At 41.5% G+C, this 22,048-nt stretch overlaps 1 protein-coding gene across 6 annotated transcripts in view; it reads right to left on the minus strand.

Annotated features, from left to right (window-relative positions):
• LOC122552887 (serine/threonine-protein kinase VRK2-like) overlaps positions 1–22,048 on the minus strand; it is a 115,325-nt gene that overhangs the window by 42,094 nt on the left and 51,183 nt on the right. For all 6 annotated transcript variants that reach the window (XM_043696037.1, XM_043696032.1, XM_043696034.1 and 3 more), the window contains one exon: positions 1,253–1,373. In XM_043696037.1, coding sequence (XP_043551972.1) covers positions 1,253–1,373 — 121 coding nt within the window. The remainder of the gene's footprint in view (positions 1–1,252; positions 1,374–22,048) is intronic.

Here is a 22,048-nt window from a genome sequence, read left to right on the forward strand (position 1 = left end):
AAATGTCTCTCACTCAGATTTAAAACTAACAACTCATGCAGCATCCACTGATGTCTGGTGAAAGAGAGTTCCAAACATCTTACCACCATTTGTGCACAGAAATGTTTCCTAACATCTGACCCTCATTCTCAGAGTAAGCCGCCTAGTTCTGGAATCGCAAATCAATGGAAATAATTTATCTACCCTGTCTTTTCCTAATAAGGAAGATCTTGAAGACTTTAATCAGATAACCTTCTAACTTCTAAAGAAAACAGATTTAATTTACATAATCTCTCTGCATAACTTAACCTCCAAAGTCCAGATATCATTCCTGTAAACATATGTTGTACTCCTTCCAAGGCCAATATGTCCCTCCTAAAGTATGGTGCAGAGATCTGTTCACAGTACTCAAAGTGGGGTCTAACCAGCGTTTGTGTAAATGCAGCATGATATCTGCACCCTTGAACTCCAATCCTCTAGAAATAAAGGCCAGTATTCCATTTACTTTCTTCATTATTTTCCACCCCTGTTTGCGACATTTTTAAAAGATCTTTCCCCAATTTTCCAAACAGTTATGTCTCCCTCCTTTCATCTCCATTTACTTCCTTCTGATTGCAGCTTGTCTTTAAGGACTGCTTCGGGTCTTAAACTTACCTTGGTGTCCTTTAATGGTATTCTTGGCTACCACAGTCAAATGCTAAGTATTTTGATATTGTTATGCTATCTACAACAATTTTTTTCAAGTTATTGTTTTTAGGATTCTGTCCTACTGGTTAAGGTTCAAGAATCTACTTTTATTTTCTTATTTTAAATTAATTCATAATTTCCAAAACATCTTAAAAACATTGGAGGAAAGGTTTGGAAACATTTCCAACATTAAATATCAAACTTAATAAATCATCTAATTTATTCATATCTTAAATAGACATCTTCTTAATTTAGTAGTTTTATTTGAATGTAAAGAAACCACCTAGTCCTGAAATTGACAATGTCAAGAACTTACTGTTTAAGTACTCTAAATAATGTCACTGAAAAGTGTGTATATCTGAGTAGACATTAATGGAATGGAACTTGTGGATAATTTTGTCAAGAACACCAAATTTGAAATTACTATAATATTTATAATGACAATTTAAGTTTTACCATTGCGAATGAAAATAATACTTGGATTGTGTAGAGGTGAAAAGTGATTTTCTAAAGTCACGGATGAGCTTTGAAGTATTTTTTTGAATCTGTTACAATAAACATTGAATAGTTATTACAAAACTCATACTTGATTTTAGCTTCTTGAACTGCTACAGGATCCTTCAAGCTCTGCTCCCAGGGTAGCTTCCCACACAGCCACTGTAGCATGCAGTAGCCGAGGATTTCCAGGTCACCTCGTCTGGATGGAGCTAAGGGAACGTGATTGAGGAAAGGGAATTAAGAATGAAGGATTAAAAGTCAGTCAAGGCAAAAAATAGAGAAAGCTTTCATTTAACTCCTGTTGATGAAATGTGTAAAATCCAAGCAGGCAAGTGTCTTGTTTGTTCAGCTGTATTGGAGTTGGAACGCCCAGGTTTTTGGCTGTGGTTCATAGACAGGCTGTGACTTGTGCAGTAAAAGCAGGGGTCAGTTTCCTTACCTCCCCTAACCTCATCCTTCCTTAGTCTGGCCTGTCACATGAACTTGATCCCGGTGGCCTCTGACATGATCCAGACAGCTCATAATCCAGCACCAACACTTGCTCAAAGAGCCAGCAGTAAAACAAAGAAATAAATGTCTGCCTCTAAATTACTAACATATGTTCCAGGAAGTCCACAGGATCTGAATCACCCGTACAGAGACCCCGCTCACAGACTAAACAGTGATGGCCTTTCCTCTGCTGTACAAGTACTAAAAGTTTGAGGCAATGGCAAAACTGCCATCTAGTGTAGAACAGAAATGGCAACAAATAAAACTTAAAGGGGATTTGTTCGGTTTGGCAGTACATTTTCCAAATAAATAAATTATTTATTAAATTAAACTGTTGAACACAGGAATCACTCACTTGAAGTGTCATTTATCATTTCATGTTTATTGAAATATTTTTAACATAGCAAAAATGTTGGAGAATGCAGCGGCTTAATCTTTAATCACATAACATTATCCTAACTCTTAATCTAATAGGGTATACCAAAGCAGGCTTCTGCAATCCCTTGGGAGGCTTGTTATCTGTTCTTATGATCTGACATGGATACACTAAAGTTTGGGGCAGCTGCTACCAAAGCGCAATGGGGACCTCACTATCTGAGGTCCTTCTTTCAAAATTAAATGGGGGTCGTTCAGTTATCAGACTCTCCAAGTGCCTCAAACGCATGTAAATATAGTTTTGTACAAGTAAGAGATGCCTTTGGTTTGTCTGTCGGATAGAGTCAAACTCCAATGTTTGTTTCCTTGATATGCTACTGGAGAGAACTGAACTGCATCTGTGACTATCACACGCAGTTCTCCTAGAACGCAACCCCGCATTATAGATAAATCACATTTTAGAAACAGCGCTTAAAGTGTTGGCAATGTAATCGTGTTACAGCCAACATACATTTTAAAAGTTCGTACTGTAGAAACAGCATCCCCAACTTGTCGATCGCATTGCAATGAATTTGCATTGACGAAATGCAAGTTAAAATAGGAAGATCTGAATACAAAAAGATATTTATGAATAATGTACATTTTTGAAATTTTAAAAAAGTGTCCAGCCATGGAACATGACTCCTACATTACAACCAATTTACACTGCATTGCAACTTCATTTTCTGAGAATTCTCAGGCTATGGATTTCTTATTAACTTTGTGGAATGATGCAATCTAATGAAAACCCCTTAATTTAAATCTCTGTTATTCCACATCTCATCAAACAAATACTAAAGTTATATTTGTTCATATGTATAAAACTATTGGGATTCAAAATACAAAATCACAGGTTCCGAGAATCCCCCTTTGAATGTGGACTACTCACACTCTACAGGTGGGATCCCCAAAAATGTCCAAGTCACTTGCAACTAAATCTCGCCGATTAAGAGCAGTATGCAAATATGCTACTTTTCCCATTATGAATGCTGCATCATAGACGAGGAACCATAAACTATACAATCACAAAGGGAAAGCATTTGAGTGTGGAGCATTAATTGCTCAGAATTCATTGTTGGCAACATTAACAGTGTTTGGGATTTGTAGAAGGCTGGAGCATTTTCTTTGTTTGACAAAAGGTATATTACAAAATCAGAAGGAATGGTGGAAGTGCATGGTAGTTGAGGCTCAGTATATATTGGAAAACATAACACCCATTTGTCAATTGTATTATCCACAGTAAGGATGGGTTGTTTTTGCACAGAGCTAATGAATTAGTTAAAATGTCATCACCAACACAATGAGCCAATGGTCTCCTTTTATGCAGTAACCATTCTATGAATCTATGATTCCAAGTCTATCTAAAAAAATTAAACACACCTAATTTTATCTGAACGACAGAATAGGGTTGCACAAGAACACAACTATTGAATCTCAAATCTGAGGGTTTAATTTCTTACTACAGCATGTATTCATGTGACCTCCTCCACAAATTTCGCGACTACTGCATAGCATCTAGCTTTAGAAATTATTGAATTACTGGAAAATAATGTCATAAGATAATCTGATCCAATACTTGTACCATTGATCCTCAATAATATCTAATCCTATAATAAATTAAATCCAACTCAGCTTTTGTTTAGATGTTTAGCTGTGGCAGAATGGTAGTTTTTGTTTGCCTGATTCGAATGTTGCATGGTCAAGGGCCACTTCTGAGATCAGAGCACATGTTCTAAAGTGGAATCTCAGCATAGTACTGAAGGAGTGCTTTACTAGTGGAAGTGTCTTTTTGCAGACACATGAAACTAAGACACAGAACGTTCTGCCACCAACCAGAATGGCAGATTGTTGGCAAGGTCCGGCCACTGAGCCATCTTTAAAGACATTGGGTAGGGTATGAGTTGGTTGTCCACCACAAATCTTTGATGCTGAGGCCACTGATAATAGCCCCTTTAATAGCCCCTTCTCCTGCACTGACTGGAGGGCTGCAGTCAGCTAGGGCCTTGCAGTAGCTGAAACACAACTAGAGAAAAGGTGGTGGTTTCCAGGTGGCAGAAAAGAAGCCCAAGCATCAGTTCGCTTTCCATGCTTTGACCTATGAGGCTGAGTTAAAAATGGCTGTAGGCCACCCTATAGAGGGATTCCACAAAGAATCTCTGACAGCAGTGAAAATGTTTAAGTTGCCTAGTTCTAAATACACTGAAAGAATGCCTCCATCTGGAAGAGCTACAGCTCTTCCACAGCTGGACAAACTCGAACACAGGCCTGCAGCATCAGGGCATGTCTGCTATTCTCAACTGAACAGTGAGAGCTCCCTCAGGCCACTCTGATTTTTCAATTATAAATCTGGACCTGAATGTTAGTCCGGTTTCAGCGACCCAGTGCAAGACCAAAAATTCAGTCCATTGTATTGAAATCAATCTGAACGGATATCACCAGATATATGGTTTAATGGAGTTTGTGCTATATTAGAAACTGTAATACCTCCTGGCATTGACACAGAGTATCATTTCTTTTACTCTAGGTTTGGATGAGGCTTTATACCCTGTCTTTTCTGTCAAGATGATTTTATCTTTGGAAGCATGGATAGGATGATTTTCAAATTTGTGAAAAGGGATATTATATCGCTTAGTTTTTAAGAATATACAAACTAAAAACAAGATCAGGCCCTTTGAGCTTGCTCCACCATTCAATAAAGTAATCTCACCTTGCAGGGCAATTCTTGCATTGAGGAAATCTCTTGCTGCATTCTCTCTAAGGCAAGCATATCTTCTCTAGGTGAGGAGATCAAAATGTGCAGAACACTTCAGGTGTAGACCAGCGCACAATTTTTAATTGTTCCAAGGACTCCTTTTGAGAGTTACTTCTGATTTTATACAGTTACATTGTGGTTTTTGGGGACTATCTTTTCATTCTCACTGATTTCTTTATTAAGTAATATTATCACATAATAACTTTAGCTTCAGTATTTGTATTGATATACAGGGTATTTGTGGTTGCAAAAAAGCAAAGTTCAAAGTATTCATCGATATTCTCAATCAGTATCAACCCCATTAAACATAAAGCCACACAGGTGTCACAGAATTTTAAATCGACTTAAGAAAACAGAAGTATTTTTCAAAATAAGTGATGTTTACTTCTGCACACAAAAAGCCATCACCCAAAACACACCTTCTGCAGAATGATGACACAGCTAAGATACTTCTAATGCATATGCACAGAGCTGAAATATTTTATACAGGGAGTTACTACCTTTTTGAAAGTATGTCTAAGATCTCAGTCACAGATTTAAATATAAGGACTGACACAGTGTTCATAATAATAGCTTCCACTACAATCTTCACCACACAGAAGCTCCTAACATTGGCAGCCATAAGCTAGAGATACAACATTCATTCGCAAGTAATTCATTACCTCCATGATTCAAAGTTTTCCTAGCTCCTAGTTTGATCATTCTCTCTTCTTTCAGCTTCTTTCTCCCTTCTCTTCCCTTCCATCTTGAGTTTTTCTCCCAATCCTCCACCCCCGAAGTTTCCTCTCCCCTCCTGGGCTCTGGACTTCCACATTCCTGCCCCATAGCTCCATGTAAGCCTACTTTTGATTTGCTCTGTTTCTAACCTGGAAGAATCATCTACTATTATTAGTTCAAAGGCTTGTCTTTGTTAAATGTAAAAACCATTGTTTTAACTAAAACATCCAGATCAAAACTGTATTATCCCAGGGGTTACTTTGAGAATCAAGGAACAATCATTTCAAAAATGAATTTCCATTGCCCTGGACTGTTTTGAGATTTCGCTAGTAAATTCTAAGCTGTAGATTCTTAAAACTGGAAGGCAAGGATTGGTAGACCACAGCAGCATGCCTGCCTTACACCTCAATGGCTGTGAATATAAAACCTTAACATCCTTCATTCACCTGCCAACATACACACCCAAGAATTCACTCTAGATATTCAATGTGGTGATCTACTGGGACTGCATGTTACTGCCAGACTTTTAATTAAAGGAATACTTTTCAGCCATATTGCTTCACTTGGCTCCAAGTTCCCCACCCCAATCCTCATTTCCCTCACCTCCCCTATCCCTAGACTGCTTCATTCTAGAATGAATTTGAAACTTATTTCAAACCTGGGAGAAAAATATTCCTGAGCAGCCATAAATATTCACGCTCCATTTCCTAATAACTTAGAATGCAAATGAAGAAATTACCAAACTTATTTAGCCCCCTCTCGTTTCCTTCACTTTACACAATGGGACAATCAACAGTGGCCTGTTGTAAAGGTAGGTTAGTGCCTGGAATTCTTCTTAAAGGTTTCACTATAGAGTGCAAGATAATTGTAATATATAAAATTACATCTAAGTACACTATTGTGTTACATCACTGCGATAAAGACAAATAAAGGGCTGAATCTTAACTTTTTCTGGAAAAACTGCATATCACATTATGTGGAATGATTCACACTGCAAGGCCTAGCAAGTTTTCTCACCACATCTTACTGACCTCACCACATTATTTGCCATTTGACCCCTCAGGGTGAGAATCATGCCTAAATTCCACGCCATCCAACAGTGCACCATTCCCAAAACAACTTGCCGCTCAGTGGAGATCCACCCTAAGATCTGCAATCCTTGCAACAGTGCTATCTTTTAAAGTCCACGGCATACCTCCAGGAATGTTGCCATCTGGAAGCTGTGGGGCTCAGTCGTGGAAGGAGTAAGGCGAGATCTCAGAGATAGGGAAGTTGGCATGATGAAAGGTCCTTGCGAATGGGATGGTTGAAAGAACTACTACTCCTGGAGGTCCAGCAGCAGAAGGCACACTATCAGATTCTGCCCAAGTAGCCAGAAATTGCCATATAGATCAGTGCCATCTTCATGATAAGGAATGAAATAACTCCACAAAGGCCAGTATCCCGTCACCCTTTATTTACACATGAAGATTCCTTGACACTGATCCAGTTCCCTCAGAGCCAGATCTCAGAGTGAACAGAACCTCTTGACACTCCTGTTCTCATCTGTCAGCCAGGGCTCCTTGTTAGGGACTGTTAATCTGGTCCAATCTATGAAGTCTACCTAGCTGACCTCACTGCAAGGAAGACCATGAAGCTTCAATTGTATTCTCTGCTCTGCCGGCATAACTGCAACAGTCTGCTCTTTGCTGCCTCTCATTATTTGTACCACCCCATTCGCCTCCCACTAATGCGTAAGCTCTACTGCCCCTCTGTTACACTGCAACACCTTCCCTATCATAACATTTGCTACCCCCCTCAAGATCTCAGACCATTAACTCTGCATAGCCTTTGCACTGCCTCCTCACTCCCTTGGAACACCTCAACACTTTTCTCCCACATATACCAGCCCTCAGAGCTGTACCACCCATTTCCATCCCAATTATTCAGCCCCTTTGTCAGTACAGGAGAAGAAATCCCATTACAAGGTGGAGCAACATAGTGCAGGAAAACAGGGGTGTGATATCTGAGCCCTCACCTCCTCTGAGGAAAATGTTTCTTGCATTAGTAGGAAAAGACAGCAACCGCTCCTCTGGGGACACAGTATGTTCACCCCACTGTAATGGTTGCATTAACCAGGTGTCAAACTCCGTGAGTGCAATGTCTTCTTCCTTGTATGCATTACAGGTAGACCTATCCTCCGAAGGACAACCACGCAGAGAGCAGTTCCTCCAACTCCCTGGATGAGAGTGTAAACACGTCAGAGAAACCATCAATCAGACTGGCTCCAGAATTCCCGGCTGGATAATGACATCTCAGTCAGCACCATAAGGTCTCACAGAGAGTTTCAGACATGGATAGCTCTGTATGTGGCTGAGGGATAAACGGCATAGCCCACCTGTAGTCAGAGGACTTCAGGAGAGCAGGCCCTTTCTGAGCCCCCCAGCAGGAGGTAAGGCTGTGGTCTCAGCTTGGAGGGACTTTCTGCAGATGTACAGGGAGGAGCAGCGATGCAGCGAACCCAATGACACACTGGTCATCTTTGCTCTCACACTGCAGCTGTATAGGCAGGCAGTCTTGTGATCACTCATCTGCCTTCATGGTCAGTTTGTTGACTGCCCCGGAGACACAGGCCTAGCACTTCATGGTGAATCAACAACAAATCACCCCATGCATTGGTTCCTCAGGCCTGAAGGCAAGGCAAGCATGGGAAATGGGGCCTTGAGCCTACTCCACACAAGGAGATAAAGTAGTGCCATGAGACACCTGACCAAATGAGGCCCTTCCACAATCTCCTCTCAGGAACCGGAGGAGGGGGGTGGGACTGAGCACTTCCATCTCCGGACCCTCAGCATGTCTGGCCTGTCTGAGCATAAACATGCCTGGGGTCAAACCTGACCAAACCTTTAGGGCCAGCACACTCCAGTATAGAGCAGGCTCCCCTCCAAAACCCACCTACAAAGGAGGAGGGAGTTCAGTGCAGAGGAAAGGAAAGGAGTTCAGTGCAGAGGAAAGGAAAGGAGGAGGAATTTGTACAAATGGCACTACAGGATGCAATGGCTAAAAATGTTATGCAAATCATTTGGTTTGTATACAATATGTGAATAGCTTTTTTATTTCATGAACCCTTGTGTTTCACCATTCTTGTTGTTGTCTCTGTCTCTGAGTAGAGTCTAAACACTTTGTAGCACCCTGTGGCATCACTTTGTGGCCTTTAATGAGGCATAGTGGTTGTGACTGGACTGCAATGATCACCAAATCCATCATGACAACAGGGGTATGAACCGCACCAACTCACTCCAGTATCTTAGCATCCCCCAACTCCCAATCCTCACTGTCTACTGTTCAGCTGGCTGTGTCCTGAAGAAGGGTTACAACCAAAACATCAATTTCTCCACCTCCTGATGCTGCCTGGCTTGCTGTGTTCTTCCAGTCAAAGAGTGTGGTGCTGGAAAAGCATAGCCGGTCAGGCAGCATCTGAGAGCAGAAGAATCAACATCTCAAGCATAAGCTCTTCACCCTCTGCAATTCTCATTTTCTCCCTGCTGTGTTCTTCCAGTCTCCTGCCTGTCTACTTTGAATGCCAGTATCTGCAGCTTTTTGTCTCTAACCAAGTCTGCCCTGCTAGACTAGTCTGTCTTCAGTGCGGCGGGAGAGAGCAGCGCACTGGAAGATGCCAGGATGGCTATCTGGAAGTGGAGCTCCAAATGTCAGTGGTGGAAGGGTATGTGCAGTGAATCACGCCCTGGTCTGCAGATTGACCCTGGGCAAGATGGAGCTCTTTTAAAGCAGTGAGTTGAACTCACAAAAGGTCTTTAATAAGCACTAATGAGCATCATTTAGGAACTCACTGCTGTCTAATGAGAATCGTACCACACCGTGTGAGGAAATGAATAAGATACAGTGAAATGATCTTAATAACTGAGATTGGCCTGACTGAAATCTCACTCAAATCTACTGCTCATTTCCCCATTGCCCAGAGAATGATAACATTTTATTCAAAATACCTTTCATTATCAGGTTGATGTTTAGAGCGTTTGGATTCAGGATCGAGCAAAAGTCCCTGTCATCTAAAATGCTGGACAAGACCCTGGAGTTTTCTAATATCCAAAAGTACTGGACAAAATCCAGAGCTCAGGCTGCAACAAACACACACACAGCCAGAATGATTTCAGTCTGGGACTATTATTCAGCCTGGAATTCCAATTTACACCTCCATTCTAGGAGAACAATCAACCAAACCTAACACTCTGGACTGAAACTAACTTTTACACCTCCGGAGTGTGGTGCTGTAAAAGCACAGCAGGTCAGGAGCATCCGATGAGCAGGAGAATCAACATTTCGGGCATAATCCCTTCATCAGAATGAGACTTGCTGATGAAGAGCTTATGCCCGAAACATCAATTCTCCTGCTCTTCGGATGCTGCCTGACTTGGTGTGCTTTTCCAGCACCACACTCTCGACTCTGATCTCCAGCATCTATAGTCCTTACTTTCTGCTAACTTTACACCTCGGCTACCAAACGCAGGCTACACAGATACCCAACATTCAAGTTCAGCAGGTCTAACAGCATCTGTGAAGAGAAATCAAAGTTAATGTTTCAAGTCCAGTGATCCTTCCTGAGTTCTGCATTCTGAGGAAGGATCACTGGACCTGAAGTGTTAACTTTGATTTCTCTTCACAGATGCTGTCAGACCTGTTGAGCTTTCCCAGCAACTTCTGTTTTTGTTTCTGATTTATAGCATCAGCAGTTCTCTTGGTTTTTACCAAACATTCAACTTTAATCAAAATCCATTTACACATACTGTTAACTATCAGGAAGTCAATCGACTTCAGAAGGGACCACCAGAGAAACAATGGACGACACAGATTTGAGGGGAGATATCGGGGCACACAGTTTGTGTAATTGCTAGGTGATCTCACACCAGAAGAGAACCGTTTCAACAACAAGCTTCTGTAGAACCAGTTTCTCCGCAGGCTCCCCAGCTCTCACAAGCAACTTTAGAACCAAGAACCACAGACACTGAACCAGGAAGCCAAACCAAGGGCATCATCACAACAAAGGACATCTCAGAGAGGGAGGAGGCAAGCAAGCACTATCCAAACCACAGCTTCCAGACACAAGCCTTTTCCAAACCAAGAGAACTGACAGCAAGAACCTCAGCAGCCAGCTGTACATCAAGATTCCGTTTTCCCCAGTGGTGAGCTGAAACTCCCAAGACTCGTGGGCGGAACGGTGGCACAGTGGTTAGCACTGCTGCCTCACAGCGCCAAAGACCCGGGTTCAATTCCCGCCTGTGGAGTTTGCACGTTCTCCCTGTGTCTACGTGGGTTTCCTCCGGGTGCTCTGGTTTCCTCCCACAGTCCAAAAAAAAATGTGCAGGTCAGGTGAATTGGCCATGCTAAATTGCCCGTAGTGTTAGGTGCAGGGGTAAATGTAGGGGAATGGGTCTGGGTGGGTGCGCTTCGGTGGGTCGGTGTGGACTTGTTGGGCCGAAGGGCCTGTTTCCACACTGTAAGTAATCGAATCTAAAGCCCAGTTTCTAACCTAGCTAGCTGGGAGGGGAAGGTGGATGGTGACAGTGTATGGGACCCCAAGAGGAGGGAGCCTAACTAAGGCTTCTGTGATTAAAACTGCTGTTTAGGTTCTAATAGTGTTTAATAGTGTATTTAATTACTGTCCTCTGTATAATTGATAGTGTTAATTTCACTGTTTAGTGCTTTTGCCTGTATTTCTTGTTTTATGCTTACCTTTTGTATTTAAACAAACGCAGACATCCTTTTCCCCAGAAACACCTGGCTACTGCCTTCTTCCTTGCACATTCCCTAAATATATCCAGTGTCAGAACCAGGGTTCTGGGAGTGATTCAAACCAGCCAAAAATCAACAGATTACTGATCGCAAACCAGCACCCCACAGGATGGAAGTGACAATGCATGGTGGTCCAGCAGAGATACAGAAGAAAACTTTTGATTCTGCAATTGTAAGGAAAGGAAATCCGCTGAGCAGCATGCTGAAATAAATACAGTGGGCAGTCAAGAAAATATGCATGAAATGGTTTTACTTCTAATACACCTGTATGAAAGATAACTCTGCCAGTTTATGACTAGATAAATAAGATTGAACCTCACGAAGTTTTAATCCTGGCTTCATAAATGATGAGGATAAATGCCACAAGTTCACCTGTCTATCGGGTTGGCAGACTTCTCAACAGTGCAACATAGTTACAGCCATCAACATAGGCAAAAGGAAGCACTGCGGATGCTAGAAATTAGAGTCAAAAGTGTGGTGCTGGAGAAGCACAGCAAGTCAGGCAGCATCCGAGGAACAGGAGAATCGACGTTTCGGGCAGAAGTCCTTCATCAGCCATCAACATATCCAGGCTTGAAAGAGTGAGCCTCTGAATACCTAGTTCCCCAACACTGTGCCAGCATTTGGGAAGAATGTGTGCATGCAAAGTATATAGAGCATGCATTTGATTCACTTCATTATAAAGGTGTTTTTCACTCCAATATGGAACTCAGAAGAACTATAAAATGGCTACTGCCAGATATTCTAGTATAAAGCTATTTCTGCTAGACCAGATTTCTACTGCAGTGCTGCAGAATCTAGTAATCAAACCAATAAAATAGGTCCTGACTTGTATGTTGGCAAATAGACAATACTTTAAAAAATGCCTCATTTTGGTAATATACTGGTATCTCCAGAGAAATTAGATATTGACTACATGCTTCAGTGACTAGAAATACGGCCGCACAACAGTCTGTGCATTAATCTAGACACTACCATTTCAGTGACACTAACAATGTTTAAAAGTTCAAACAGAACTCGGATACAGTAATAATTCCCAGTAATTATCAAAAGCTGACAATGCAGGATTTTAATTAATAAAGTTATTCATTGTGCTCTTTCGTAATTTGCTTGTAATATTGACAACAATAAAGTATTTTGCTCCATGATAGATCAAGCAGAACAAGCTTGACCTCTGCTTTGCTTCAAATGATACGTAAAAATAATGGGCAACACTATAATTAGTCTGTCTGTGTAATGGGTGTACTGTATTAGAACACTGACATGAACATTCATGTTTACTCCACACTGAAAGTGACCATTAAGACGCTCATCAGTCGGGCAGACAGCTTATTTTATCTGCTAACTCTATAGACTGTGAAGAAAATAGGTTCAAGTAAACTAATATGTCACAGAACTGCAGTCCTTTACTGTGCCAAAAGCAATTTCTATTTCTGTTCAGCATAATGTGCAAACAGAGAATGCAGTGGAGCAAAAAGATTAATAACTCTTCATTTTCCGTCAAAAAAATAAAAGTAAGATTCAAATTTATAAAGTTGTTATTAACCAAAACTGAATTTGACAGATAGAATTAAATAGATGCAGTGAACTGTCCCAAACTATGGAGCTTTCCAAAATTGCATTCTTCCTCTCAGTGATGCAATTGTGAAAGCTGAGGAAAATCAACGTGCAAGCATGGAAAACAAGCTTTGTCTAGGAATTTCTGAACAACTCTTGCTGCCTTGCCAGTAGAACTGTTCGACATTCCTGATATGTTTTGCTGATGATGGACAGACTTAGGGAAGTCATAAGGTGAGCTCTGCCTCTCCCTTGCTGAATAACATAAGAAATAGGAGCAGAAGTAGACCATCTGGCCTCTTGTGCCTGTTCTGCCATTCAATAAGATCATGGCTGAGGTTTTCCTGGACTCAGCTCCATTTACCCACTCACTCTCCATAACCCTTAATTTCTTTACTGTTCAAAAATCTATCTTTGCCTTAAAAAACATTCAATAAGGTAGTCTCAACTGCTTCACTGGGCAAGAAATTCCACAGATTCACAACCCTTTGGGTGAAGAAGATCCGCCTGAACTCAGCCCTAAGTCTGCTTCCCCTTACTTTGAGGCTGTGTCCCCTAGTTCTAGATTCGCCTGCCTGTAGAAACATCCCCCCTGCTTCTGAAGTAGCGACTGCTACTGTGACCAGTCCAGTTTAGTTCTGATGAACAATGATTTCCAGGATGTAGATTGAGGACTCTCAACAGTGATAATGCTGTTGAATATCAAAGGGAGATATTTATGCTGTTTTACTTTTGTCATCATTGCCTAGCACTTGTGTTGTGCAAATGTTCTTTGCTGCATATGGGTGTCTTGTCCCGATCTCTCTGCCTGCGTACAAAGACTGCTTGACTATCTGACAAGTGCCAAATGTAGCTGAACATTGTGCAAACTTTCTGTAATCAGTCCCACGCTTGATTTTATAATGGAGGAAAGGTTGAGAAAGCCACTAAAGATGGGTGGGCCTATAGGCTGTTGTGTCACCACGTAGTTCCTAACTCCCAGTCAGGAGATCTGGGTTCAAGTCCCACCTACTTCAGAACTATGCAATAATATCTTTGAACAGGATGATTAGAAAAGATCCTGATGAGCTTACGACACTGCTGAAATATCCTTGGTCTGATAACTGTGTTACAATTGTGATGAGGGTGACGTGCTGGTAATGAAGACCCACTATTCCACTAGTCACACCATTCGTATAAATATTTTCATAAAATGGCCAACTGTTTCCATTTTGTTCTGCTACCCAGAATGAAAAACACTTTCACCAGATTTCTGAACTGTACTCTAAACAAGACTGTTATAAAACAAATCTCATTTCTCAAAACCAGTGCCAAAACTAATGGGTCCTGACGAAGGCTTTCAGCCTGAAATGATGACTTTCCTTCTCCTCGGATGCTGTCTGACCTGCTGTGATTTTCCAGCTTCACATCTATTGACTCTGACAAAACTAGTGAACATCTAGGCTATAATCTGCAGTTAAATAGTGTAGGTTAGATGGGCATCAGATTGTTTTCACAGGTGGGCGTAATATACAGGACTGAAGGGCCTGTATTGAGCTGTAATGTTCTATGTTCTGTGTTCAAACAATATTCCATTTTAATCCCAACACAGATTCACAATACAAGACAGCAAAATTCTGCAGGGCAAATTCAAAAAGGGCAAAAGAAAGAAAACACCCTTCCTGGCCAATGATCTGAAAAGCAAAATGTAGAATTTGGTGAATCCTCACAGTCCATCAGGTTTCTTGTTGACAAAATCGCAATACTGACAGTTGTAGACTGGTGGAAAATCTTCCAAACAAGCTTTTGTTCCATGGGAATCTAGCAAGTTTCAAGGCTTTCGAAAGTAATCACGGTTCAGCTTCTCAAGCTTTAAAAGGTAGTCAAAATACTGAGTCACAGAGTCGTATAGCATGGAAAGAGACCCTTTGGTCCAACTTGTCCATATGACCAGACATCCCAATTTGACCTAGTCCCATTTGTCAGCATTTGGTCCATATCCTGCTAAACCCTTCCTATTCACATACCCATCCAGATGCCTTATAAATGATGTAATTTTACCCACATCCACCACTTCCTCTGGCAGCTTGTTCCATACACATACTACCCTCTGCATGAAAAAGTTACTCCTCAGGTGTCTTTTAAATGTTTCCCCTCTCACCTTAAACCTACACCCCTAGTTTTGGATTTCCCCACCCTAGGAAAAAGGCCCTGGCTGATCACCCTATCTATGACCTTCATGATTTTATAAACCTCAATAGAAGGTCAACCCTCAGACTCCAGGGAAAACTGCCCGAGCCTATTCAGCCTCTTCCTATAACTCAAACTTTCCAGTCTCAGCAACATCCTTGCAAATCCTTTCTGCACGCTCTTAAATTTAACATCCTTCTTATAAATGGGCGACCAGAAGTCTATGCAGTATTCTGCCTCGCCAATGTCCTGTACAGCCACAACATGACATCCCAACTCCTACAATCAATACTCTGACTAATGAAGGTTTGACAGCTTACCTTCTTCACTACCCTGTCTACCTGAGACTCCACCTTCAAGGAACTATGCACTGTCACCCCTTTGGTCAGCAACACTCCCAGGGCCCTACTACAAAGTGTATAAGTCCTGCTCTGGTTTGCCTCACCAAAATGCAACACCTCACATTTATCTAAATTAAACTCCATTTGCCACCCCTTGCCTTACTGGCCCATCTAATCAAGATCCTGTTGTACTCTGGAAATCGTATTCTTCACTGTCCATGACACCTATTTTGGTGTCATCTGCAAATGTACAAACCATACCTCCTACACTCACATCCACATCATTTTATATAAATAATGAAAGGCAGGGGAATCAGCACTGACACCAAAGGTCACAGGCCTCCATTCTGACAAATATCCCTCTATCATCACCCTCCATCTCCTACCTTTAAGCCAATTTTGTATCCAATTGGCAAGCTCCGGCTGGATCCCATTTGATCTAACCTTACTAACCAGTCTACCCTGCGGAACCTTGTTGAATAATTTGCTGAAGTCCATACAGACATCTACCGCTCTGCCTTCATCAATCTTCTGTCACCTCTTCAAACAGCTCAAATCAAGTTAGGGAAACATAATTTTCCACACACAAAGCCATGTTGACTATCCTGTCCCTCAGAATCCCCTCCAACAAGTTACCCACCACTGACATAAGGTTCACTGGTCCACAGGCTTTTCTCTACAGCCTTTCTTAAATAAAGGCACCACATTAGCCAACCTTCAGTCTTCCTCACCTCACACATGCTGTCAATGATACAAACATCTCAGCAAGGAGCCCAGAAATCTCTTCTCTAACTTCCCACAAAGTTCTAGGAAATACCTGATGAGGTTCTGGGGATTTATCTACCTTTATGTATTGTAAGTCCTCGGATACCTCTTCTTCTGAAATATGAACTCTCTTCAAGACATCACTATTTATTTCCCCAAGTTACCTCACCTTCATGTCCTATCTCACCAATCTCCTGTGATTCCAAACATACACAGCTATGTTGATCTGTAAGGGGCCCTATACTCTCCCCAGTTAATCATTTGTCCTTAATGTACTTACAGAATCACTTTGGAATCTCCTTAACCCTATTTGACAAACCTATCTCATGTCTCCTTTTTGTCCTCATAATTTTCCTCTTAAGTATGCTTCTACTGCCCTTAGACTCCTCTCGGAATATACCTAATCCCAGGTGTCTAAACCAGCCATATGTCTCCTTTTTCTTGACCAGAGCCTCAATTTCTCCGGTCATCTCGCATCCCCTACACCTACCAGCCTTGCCCTTCGCAATAACGTAAACACAATGTCTCTGAACCCTCCTTGTCTCATTTTTAAAGGCCTCCCACTTCCCAAATGTTCCTTTACCTACAAATAGCTCCCCGAATCAACTTTGAAAGTTCCTGTTAAAATTGGCTTTACTCCAATTTACAACTTTAACTTTTTGATCAGTTCTATCCTTTTGCATAACCGGTTTTAAAACAAAGAATTATGACCATTTGCACCAAAGTGAGCCCCCACTGACACCTCAGTCACTTGCCCTGACTTATTTCCCACCAGAAGGTCAAATAGTGCTCTTTTTCTGTTATGTAAATCCACATATTGAATAAGAAAGTATTTTTGTAAACACTTAAATTCCTCCCCAGCTAAGCCCTGAACACTATGATAGTCTAATCTGGAAAGTTAAAAATCCCCTACCATTCCAATCCTATTATTCTTACAGATATTTGACGATATATAAATTTGCTTCTCAATTTCATGCTGACTATTGCACGGCCTATACTACAATCTAATTTCTCAGTTCCACCCATATAACTTCACTGGATGATCTCGCAGGAATATCCTCCCTAAGTACAGCTGTAATGTTATTCCTAACTAAAAGTGCCATTCCCCCTCCTCTCTTGCCTCCTTTTCTGTTCTTTCTATAGCATCTCTACCCCAGAACATTAAACTGCTAGTTCTGTCTATTCCTGACCCACATATCTGCAATAGCTATGATATCCCAGTCCCATTTTCTCAGTCATACCCTGAGTTCATCTGCCTTACCTGTCAGGCCGCTTGCATTGAAGTAAATGCAGTTTGATTTATCAGTCTTACCTCATTCTCTGCCAAGCTCTCGTCTGCCTTGACTATATGACTTGCTCCCCTTGTCTACTGTATCAGCCTCAACCTTTTCTCACTATCACTTTGATTCTGCATGCACCCGTCCCCTGGCACCGTTACTAGTAGCAAAGCTTTCTGCAAGGATATTGCTCCCCATCCATCTTGTAGAGGTCATTTCTATCCACGAAGAGATCCCAATGGTCCAAAAATGTGAATCCTCTCCACCCGCCCCGCACAGCTACTCAGCCACACGTTCATCTGTTCTTTCCTCCTATTCCTACTGTCACTAGCACATGGCACTAGTAGTAGTCCAAATATTACTCATGAGGTCTTACTTTTTAACCTCCTACCTAGTTTCCTATATTCTCTCTGCAGAACCTCCTCCCTTTCCCTACATCATTAATACCAATATACACCACGACCTCTTGTTGGTCACTCTCCCCTTTCAGAATATTCTGCATCCACTCTGAAAATTCTTAATCCTGGCACCAGGGAGGCAACACACTTTTCTAATGTCTCATTGATGGCTGCAGAAATGTCTGTCTGTCCCTTGGACTGAACAGTCCCCTATCATAATCAATCGTTTGGCTCCTGACATACCGCTTGTTCCAATAAAGCCAGTCACGATACCAGAAACCTGGTTGTCAGTGCTATAATCACTGAGAGACTTTCCTCCACTACAGTATCCAAAACAGTATTTGAGATGAGGATAGCGACAGGAGATTCCTGCAGTACCCAGCTACATTTTCTACCATTCCTGTTGCTCAACCATTTACCTGACTGTATCTGCAGTGTCTCCACCTTCCTGAAACTACGATCCATTGCACCACCTTACGATGGTAACTTTCTCAGTGTTGATAGGCAGCCTTCAGCAAAGGGCCCATGGTCTCTTCCAAAGCCAAATTATGCAGCAATTAAGGACAATAAACTCCATTTCTTGTCTTATAAGCTTTGCTTTGCTATTTTTCCAAAGTCTCAACTGCCAATAGTTCACAGCCCATTTTAAATGGTTGACCTCATAACCTAGTTAAAAATCCTGCTTCATCCGGGAAGTGTTCAATACCTTCCAGTTTTTCACATAACCCCCCTTTCTTGAATATGCAGAAGCACTCTTACACACGACTGAATATTTTTTTCTCCATTACCAAATCAATCATGGTTTTTTCTTCATCTATTAACCATCATCAGTAAATCACCCATGTTTTCCAATTAATTTACATGCAAAGTTCCTTTAAAGCCAATCACCTCATCCATAAACGTAGACATCTAGCCCCAACAGCTGGCTCTCACCAATCACACTGCAGGAATAATTCTAGCCACTGAATCTAATCTCCTCGTGATGTGAGACACAGTGAAAGACAATGGGTGTACAAATCTTTATTCAATTTCCACCACCAGGAAGAAAGGAAACACCTGAGAGGCCAGTGACAAGCAGTGCCCTCTCAAAGGGCAATGCTGTGTGATCAAAAAAGTGAAGGGGAGTGCAGGGATATAAGTTAATAAGACCCCAAGACGTGACGTTCTACATCCTAGAGTGTTGAAAGAGGTGGCCATGCAGACAATCAGTGCATTGGTAATCGCCTTAAAAAATTCCATTGATTCTGATTGTATTGTGTCAGAACAGTCTTACCAGATCATAGGGGCTGCTCTCTCAGAGTCATAGAATTGTACAGCACGGAAACGGACCCTTCAGTCCAACTTGTCCATGCCGACCAGATTTCCTAACCTAGTCTAGTCCCACATGCTAGCATTTGGCCCATATCCCTCTAAACCCTTCCTATTCATATATCCATCCAGATGCCTTTTAAATGTTGTAATTGTACCAACCTCCACAACTTCCTCTGGTAGCTCATTCCATACACTCACCACCCTGTGTGAAAAGTTGCTCCTTACTCACTTTTAAATCATTCCCCTCTCACCCTAAACCTATGTCTTCTAGTTGTGGACTCCCCTTACCCTGTGGAAAAGACCTTGTCTATTTATCATATCATTAGAGAGAAGCAACTGGTGGTAATTTAACCTGAGGGCCACCAGACTATTGGCATCACACTGCTCTGTAATCCAACAACCCAGCCAACTGAGCTAAACTGATTCCCAACAGCAGGAGCAATAGAACAAATCTCAGGCAACCTGAGGTGGGACATGAACCCACAATTCCTGGTTTAGAAAGCCAGCGCCTTATCCAAGAGGCCAGTGGAGCCATACAGCTTTGTACACCTTTTGTCTTTCACGATGTCTCACACCTGCACAAAATAAATCTAATCTCCTCATTGTGTTCCTGCCCATGAACTAAGAGACTTGGGCGCAAGACCCACCTACTGCAGGGGTCCATAATAACATCTCTGAACAAGCTGATTCAGAAAAAAGATTAATAAAACAAAAAATAATGACAGCTCAATCAGCTGGGTATCAGACTTTTAATCACGGGGTGCAGTGTTCAAGTTCCTGTTCGGGCATTGCTTTGAGGTACTCTTGTGATGCAATAAGAGTGTCCCTACCCCTGGACTGAGCGACCCAAGTTCAAATCTCACCTGATCCAAAGGAGTGCAATGACATCTTTGAACAGGTTGATTAGAAAAACTAGGTGAAATGAAAACAATTTTTAAAAATTAAATCTCCATTGAGATTGACTGTTTTGGTGCATCAGTTTACATCTTAGGGCAGAACCTTTGGTTGTGGGTTGTTTGGTTTCACGTCAGGATCAAATGTGCCTTGCACTGCAGTGGGAGAGAGAGTGTACTCACCATCCAATTAAGGATGGCAAGTGGACCATCAAAGCTGGAGAATATCCAGTAATGAAGGAGCTCCAGCTGCTATCACAGGAAAAAGAAACAAAGGTTGCCTCCATCATGAATCAACCTCTCAGCACTTTGAAAATGACCAGTGGGAGACCTCAAAGTGATCCTGGAAAGTTGACTCCTCTGGCTGTCTCTGAGAGGCCACCTCCAGTCATCTACGGGACTCATAGACTGCCTGGAATTTTCTGATCAATCTCTTTAGTTGGTCTTTTAAATAACTTAGCAAATTACCAACTGCTTGCAGGCATGTAGTTGTTCATTATTTGATTTAAACTCCAGGAAAATGGCCAGGCAACACAATCATGGCAGGGAACTGATTAAATCAGCTGACAGGAAATGCAACATATGTTGCATGATATGTTGCTGTCTCCATATCAATGCCAATATCCTGCCCTCGACCTCAAAGGAAACCATTCTCACATCATCTCAGAAATTTAGGTTATGACCATTTGTGGACCAAGGCTATAATGAGTTGTGCAACAAATTGTCCTGACCCAGATCAAATTCAGCATCGCCATATTTATAGAACCACAGAATCTCCAAAATGTAAAAAAGAGGCCATTCGGCCCATTGAATCTGCACTGAATCTCTGAAGAGCATCCAGACCCAGCCCCCTCAAACCCTGCATTTCCCATGGATAATCCACCTAACAAGCACATCCCTGGACACTATGGGCAATTTAGCATGGCTAATCCACCTATACTGCACATCTTTGGACTGTAGGAGGAAACCGGAGCATCCAGTGAAAATCCACGCAGACATGGGGAGAACATGTGAACTCCCTACAGACGGTCACCCTAGGCTGGAATCAAACCTGGTCTCTGCGGTTGTGAGGCAGCTAACCACTGAGCAACTGTGCTACCTATTTAGAGAATGAGCCATCATTCAGTCAGAGGCTCGGGAAATTGAAAGAATAAACTAAACTGACAGCAACTATCATTTATTTTACTGATTTTAAGATATGTTGCATCAACATATCTAAAAGCATTGAATACAAACAAAACATATTTGGTGTATAATGAAACTGTACCACATAATGAAAATACAACAAAGTAAGTGAACAAGTGTTAGCTGTGTATTCATAACTTATCACCTACTCTCCTTGGTGTAAAGAAATCTAGAATAACAGCAGTTACACCTAATATTAGTCCGGCAGCCTTTAGCACTCCACCTGAAGGAGTATTGGCTGTGCCACACCCAGTACACCTATCCGGTGACTGTACACCCTCAGTGAGACCAATACTTTATCTGAGCTGTCATCCTTGTGTCTCTAAAATCCTAGCCACTTTCTCCTTTTGTTCTAATGTAATAAAACCATCAGTGGCTTCAGTGTTTAGTTGATAGTTATTTACTTCACACTATTCATGTATATGATGGTACTTCAAAAGCATATTTTTATATTCCTAATATGCAAAACCCTATCCCCTTTTCAATGTGATTCTACAGCTTTAAAGGATGAAAGAAGATCATCAACAATAACTGAATAAAGTATTACTAAAAACAAACTTTTCCAACTGTGCAGTTGTCTGCTTTAACTTTTCTTTGGTGTGGGGAATTAATTTGGAACATAATTGATCAGTGGCTTTCACCCAACATGAATTACACTGCAATATAATTCCACATGTTGCTAAAATTTATGAATAAAAGCACATCCAAAAACTTTAACGTGTGGGCTATAAAATGCAAACACAGAAAAAGCAGTATTTTCTTTCTTCGTGGTTGAGAAAAATTGTGTGATTATTAACGGTAGCCAATATCATTCCTGTGGAAAATC

This window comes from Chiloscyllium plagiosum, chromosome 9 (assembly GCF_004010195.1).
Source record: "Chiloscyllium plagiosum isolate BGI_BamShark_2017 chromosome 9, ASM401019v2, whole genome shotgun sequence".
Lineage (NCBI taxonomy): Eukaryota > Metazoa > Chordata > Chondrichthyes > Orectolobiformes > Hemiscylliidae > Chiloscyllium > Chiloscyllium plagiosum.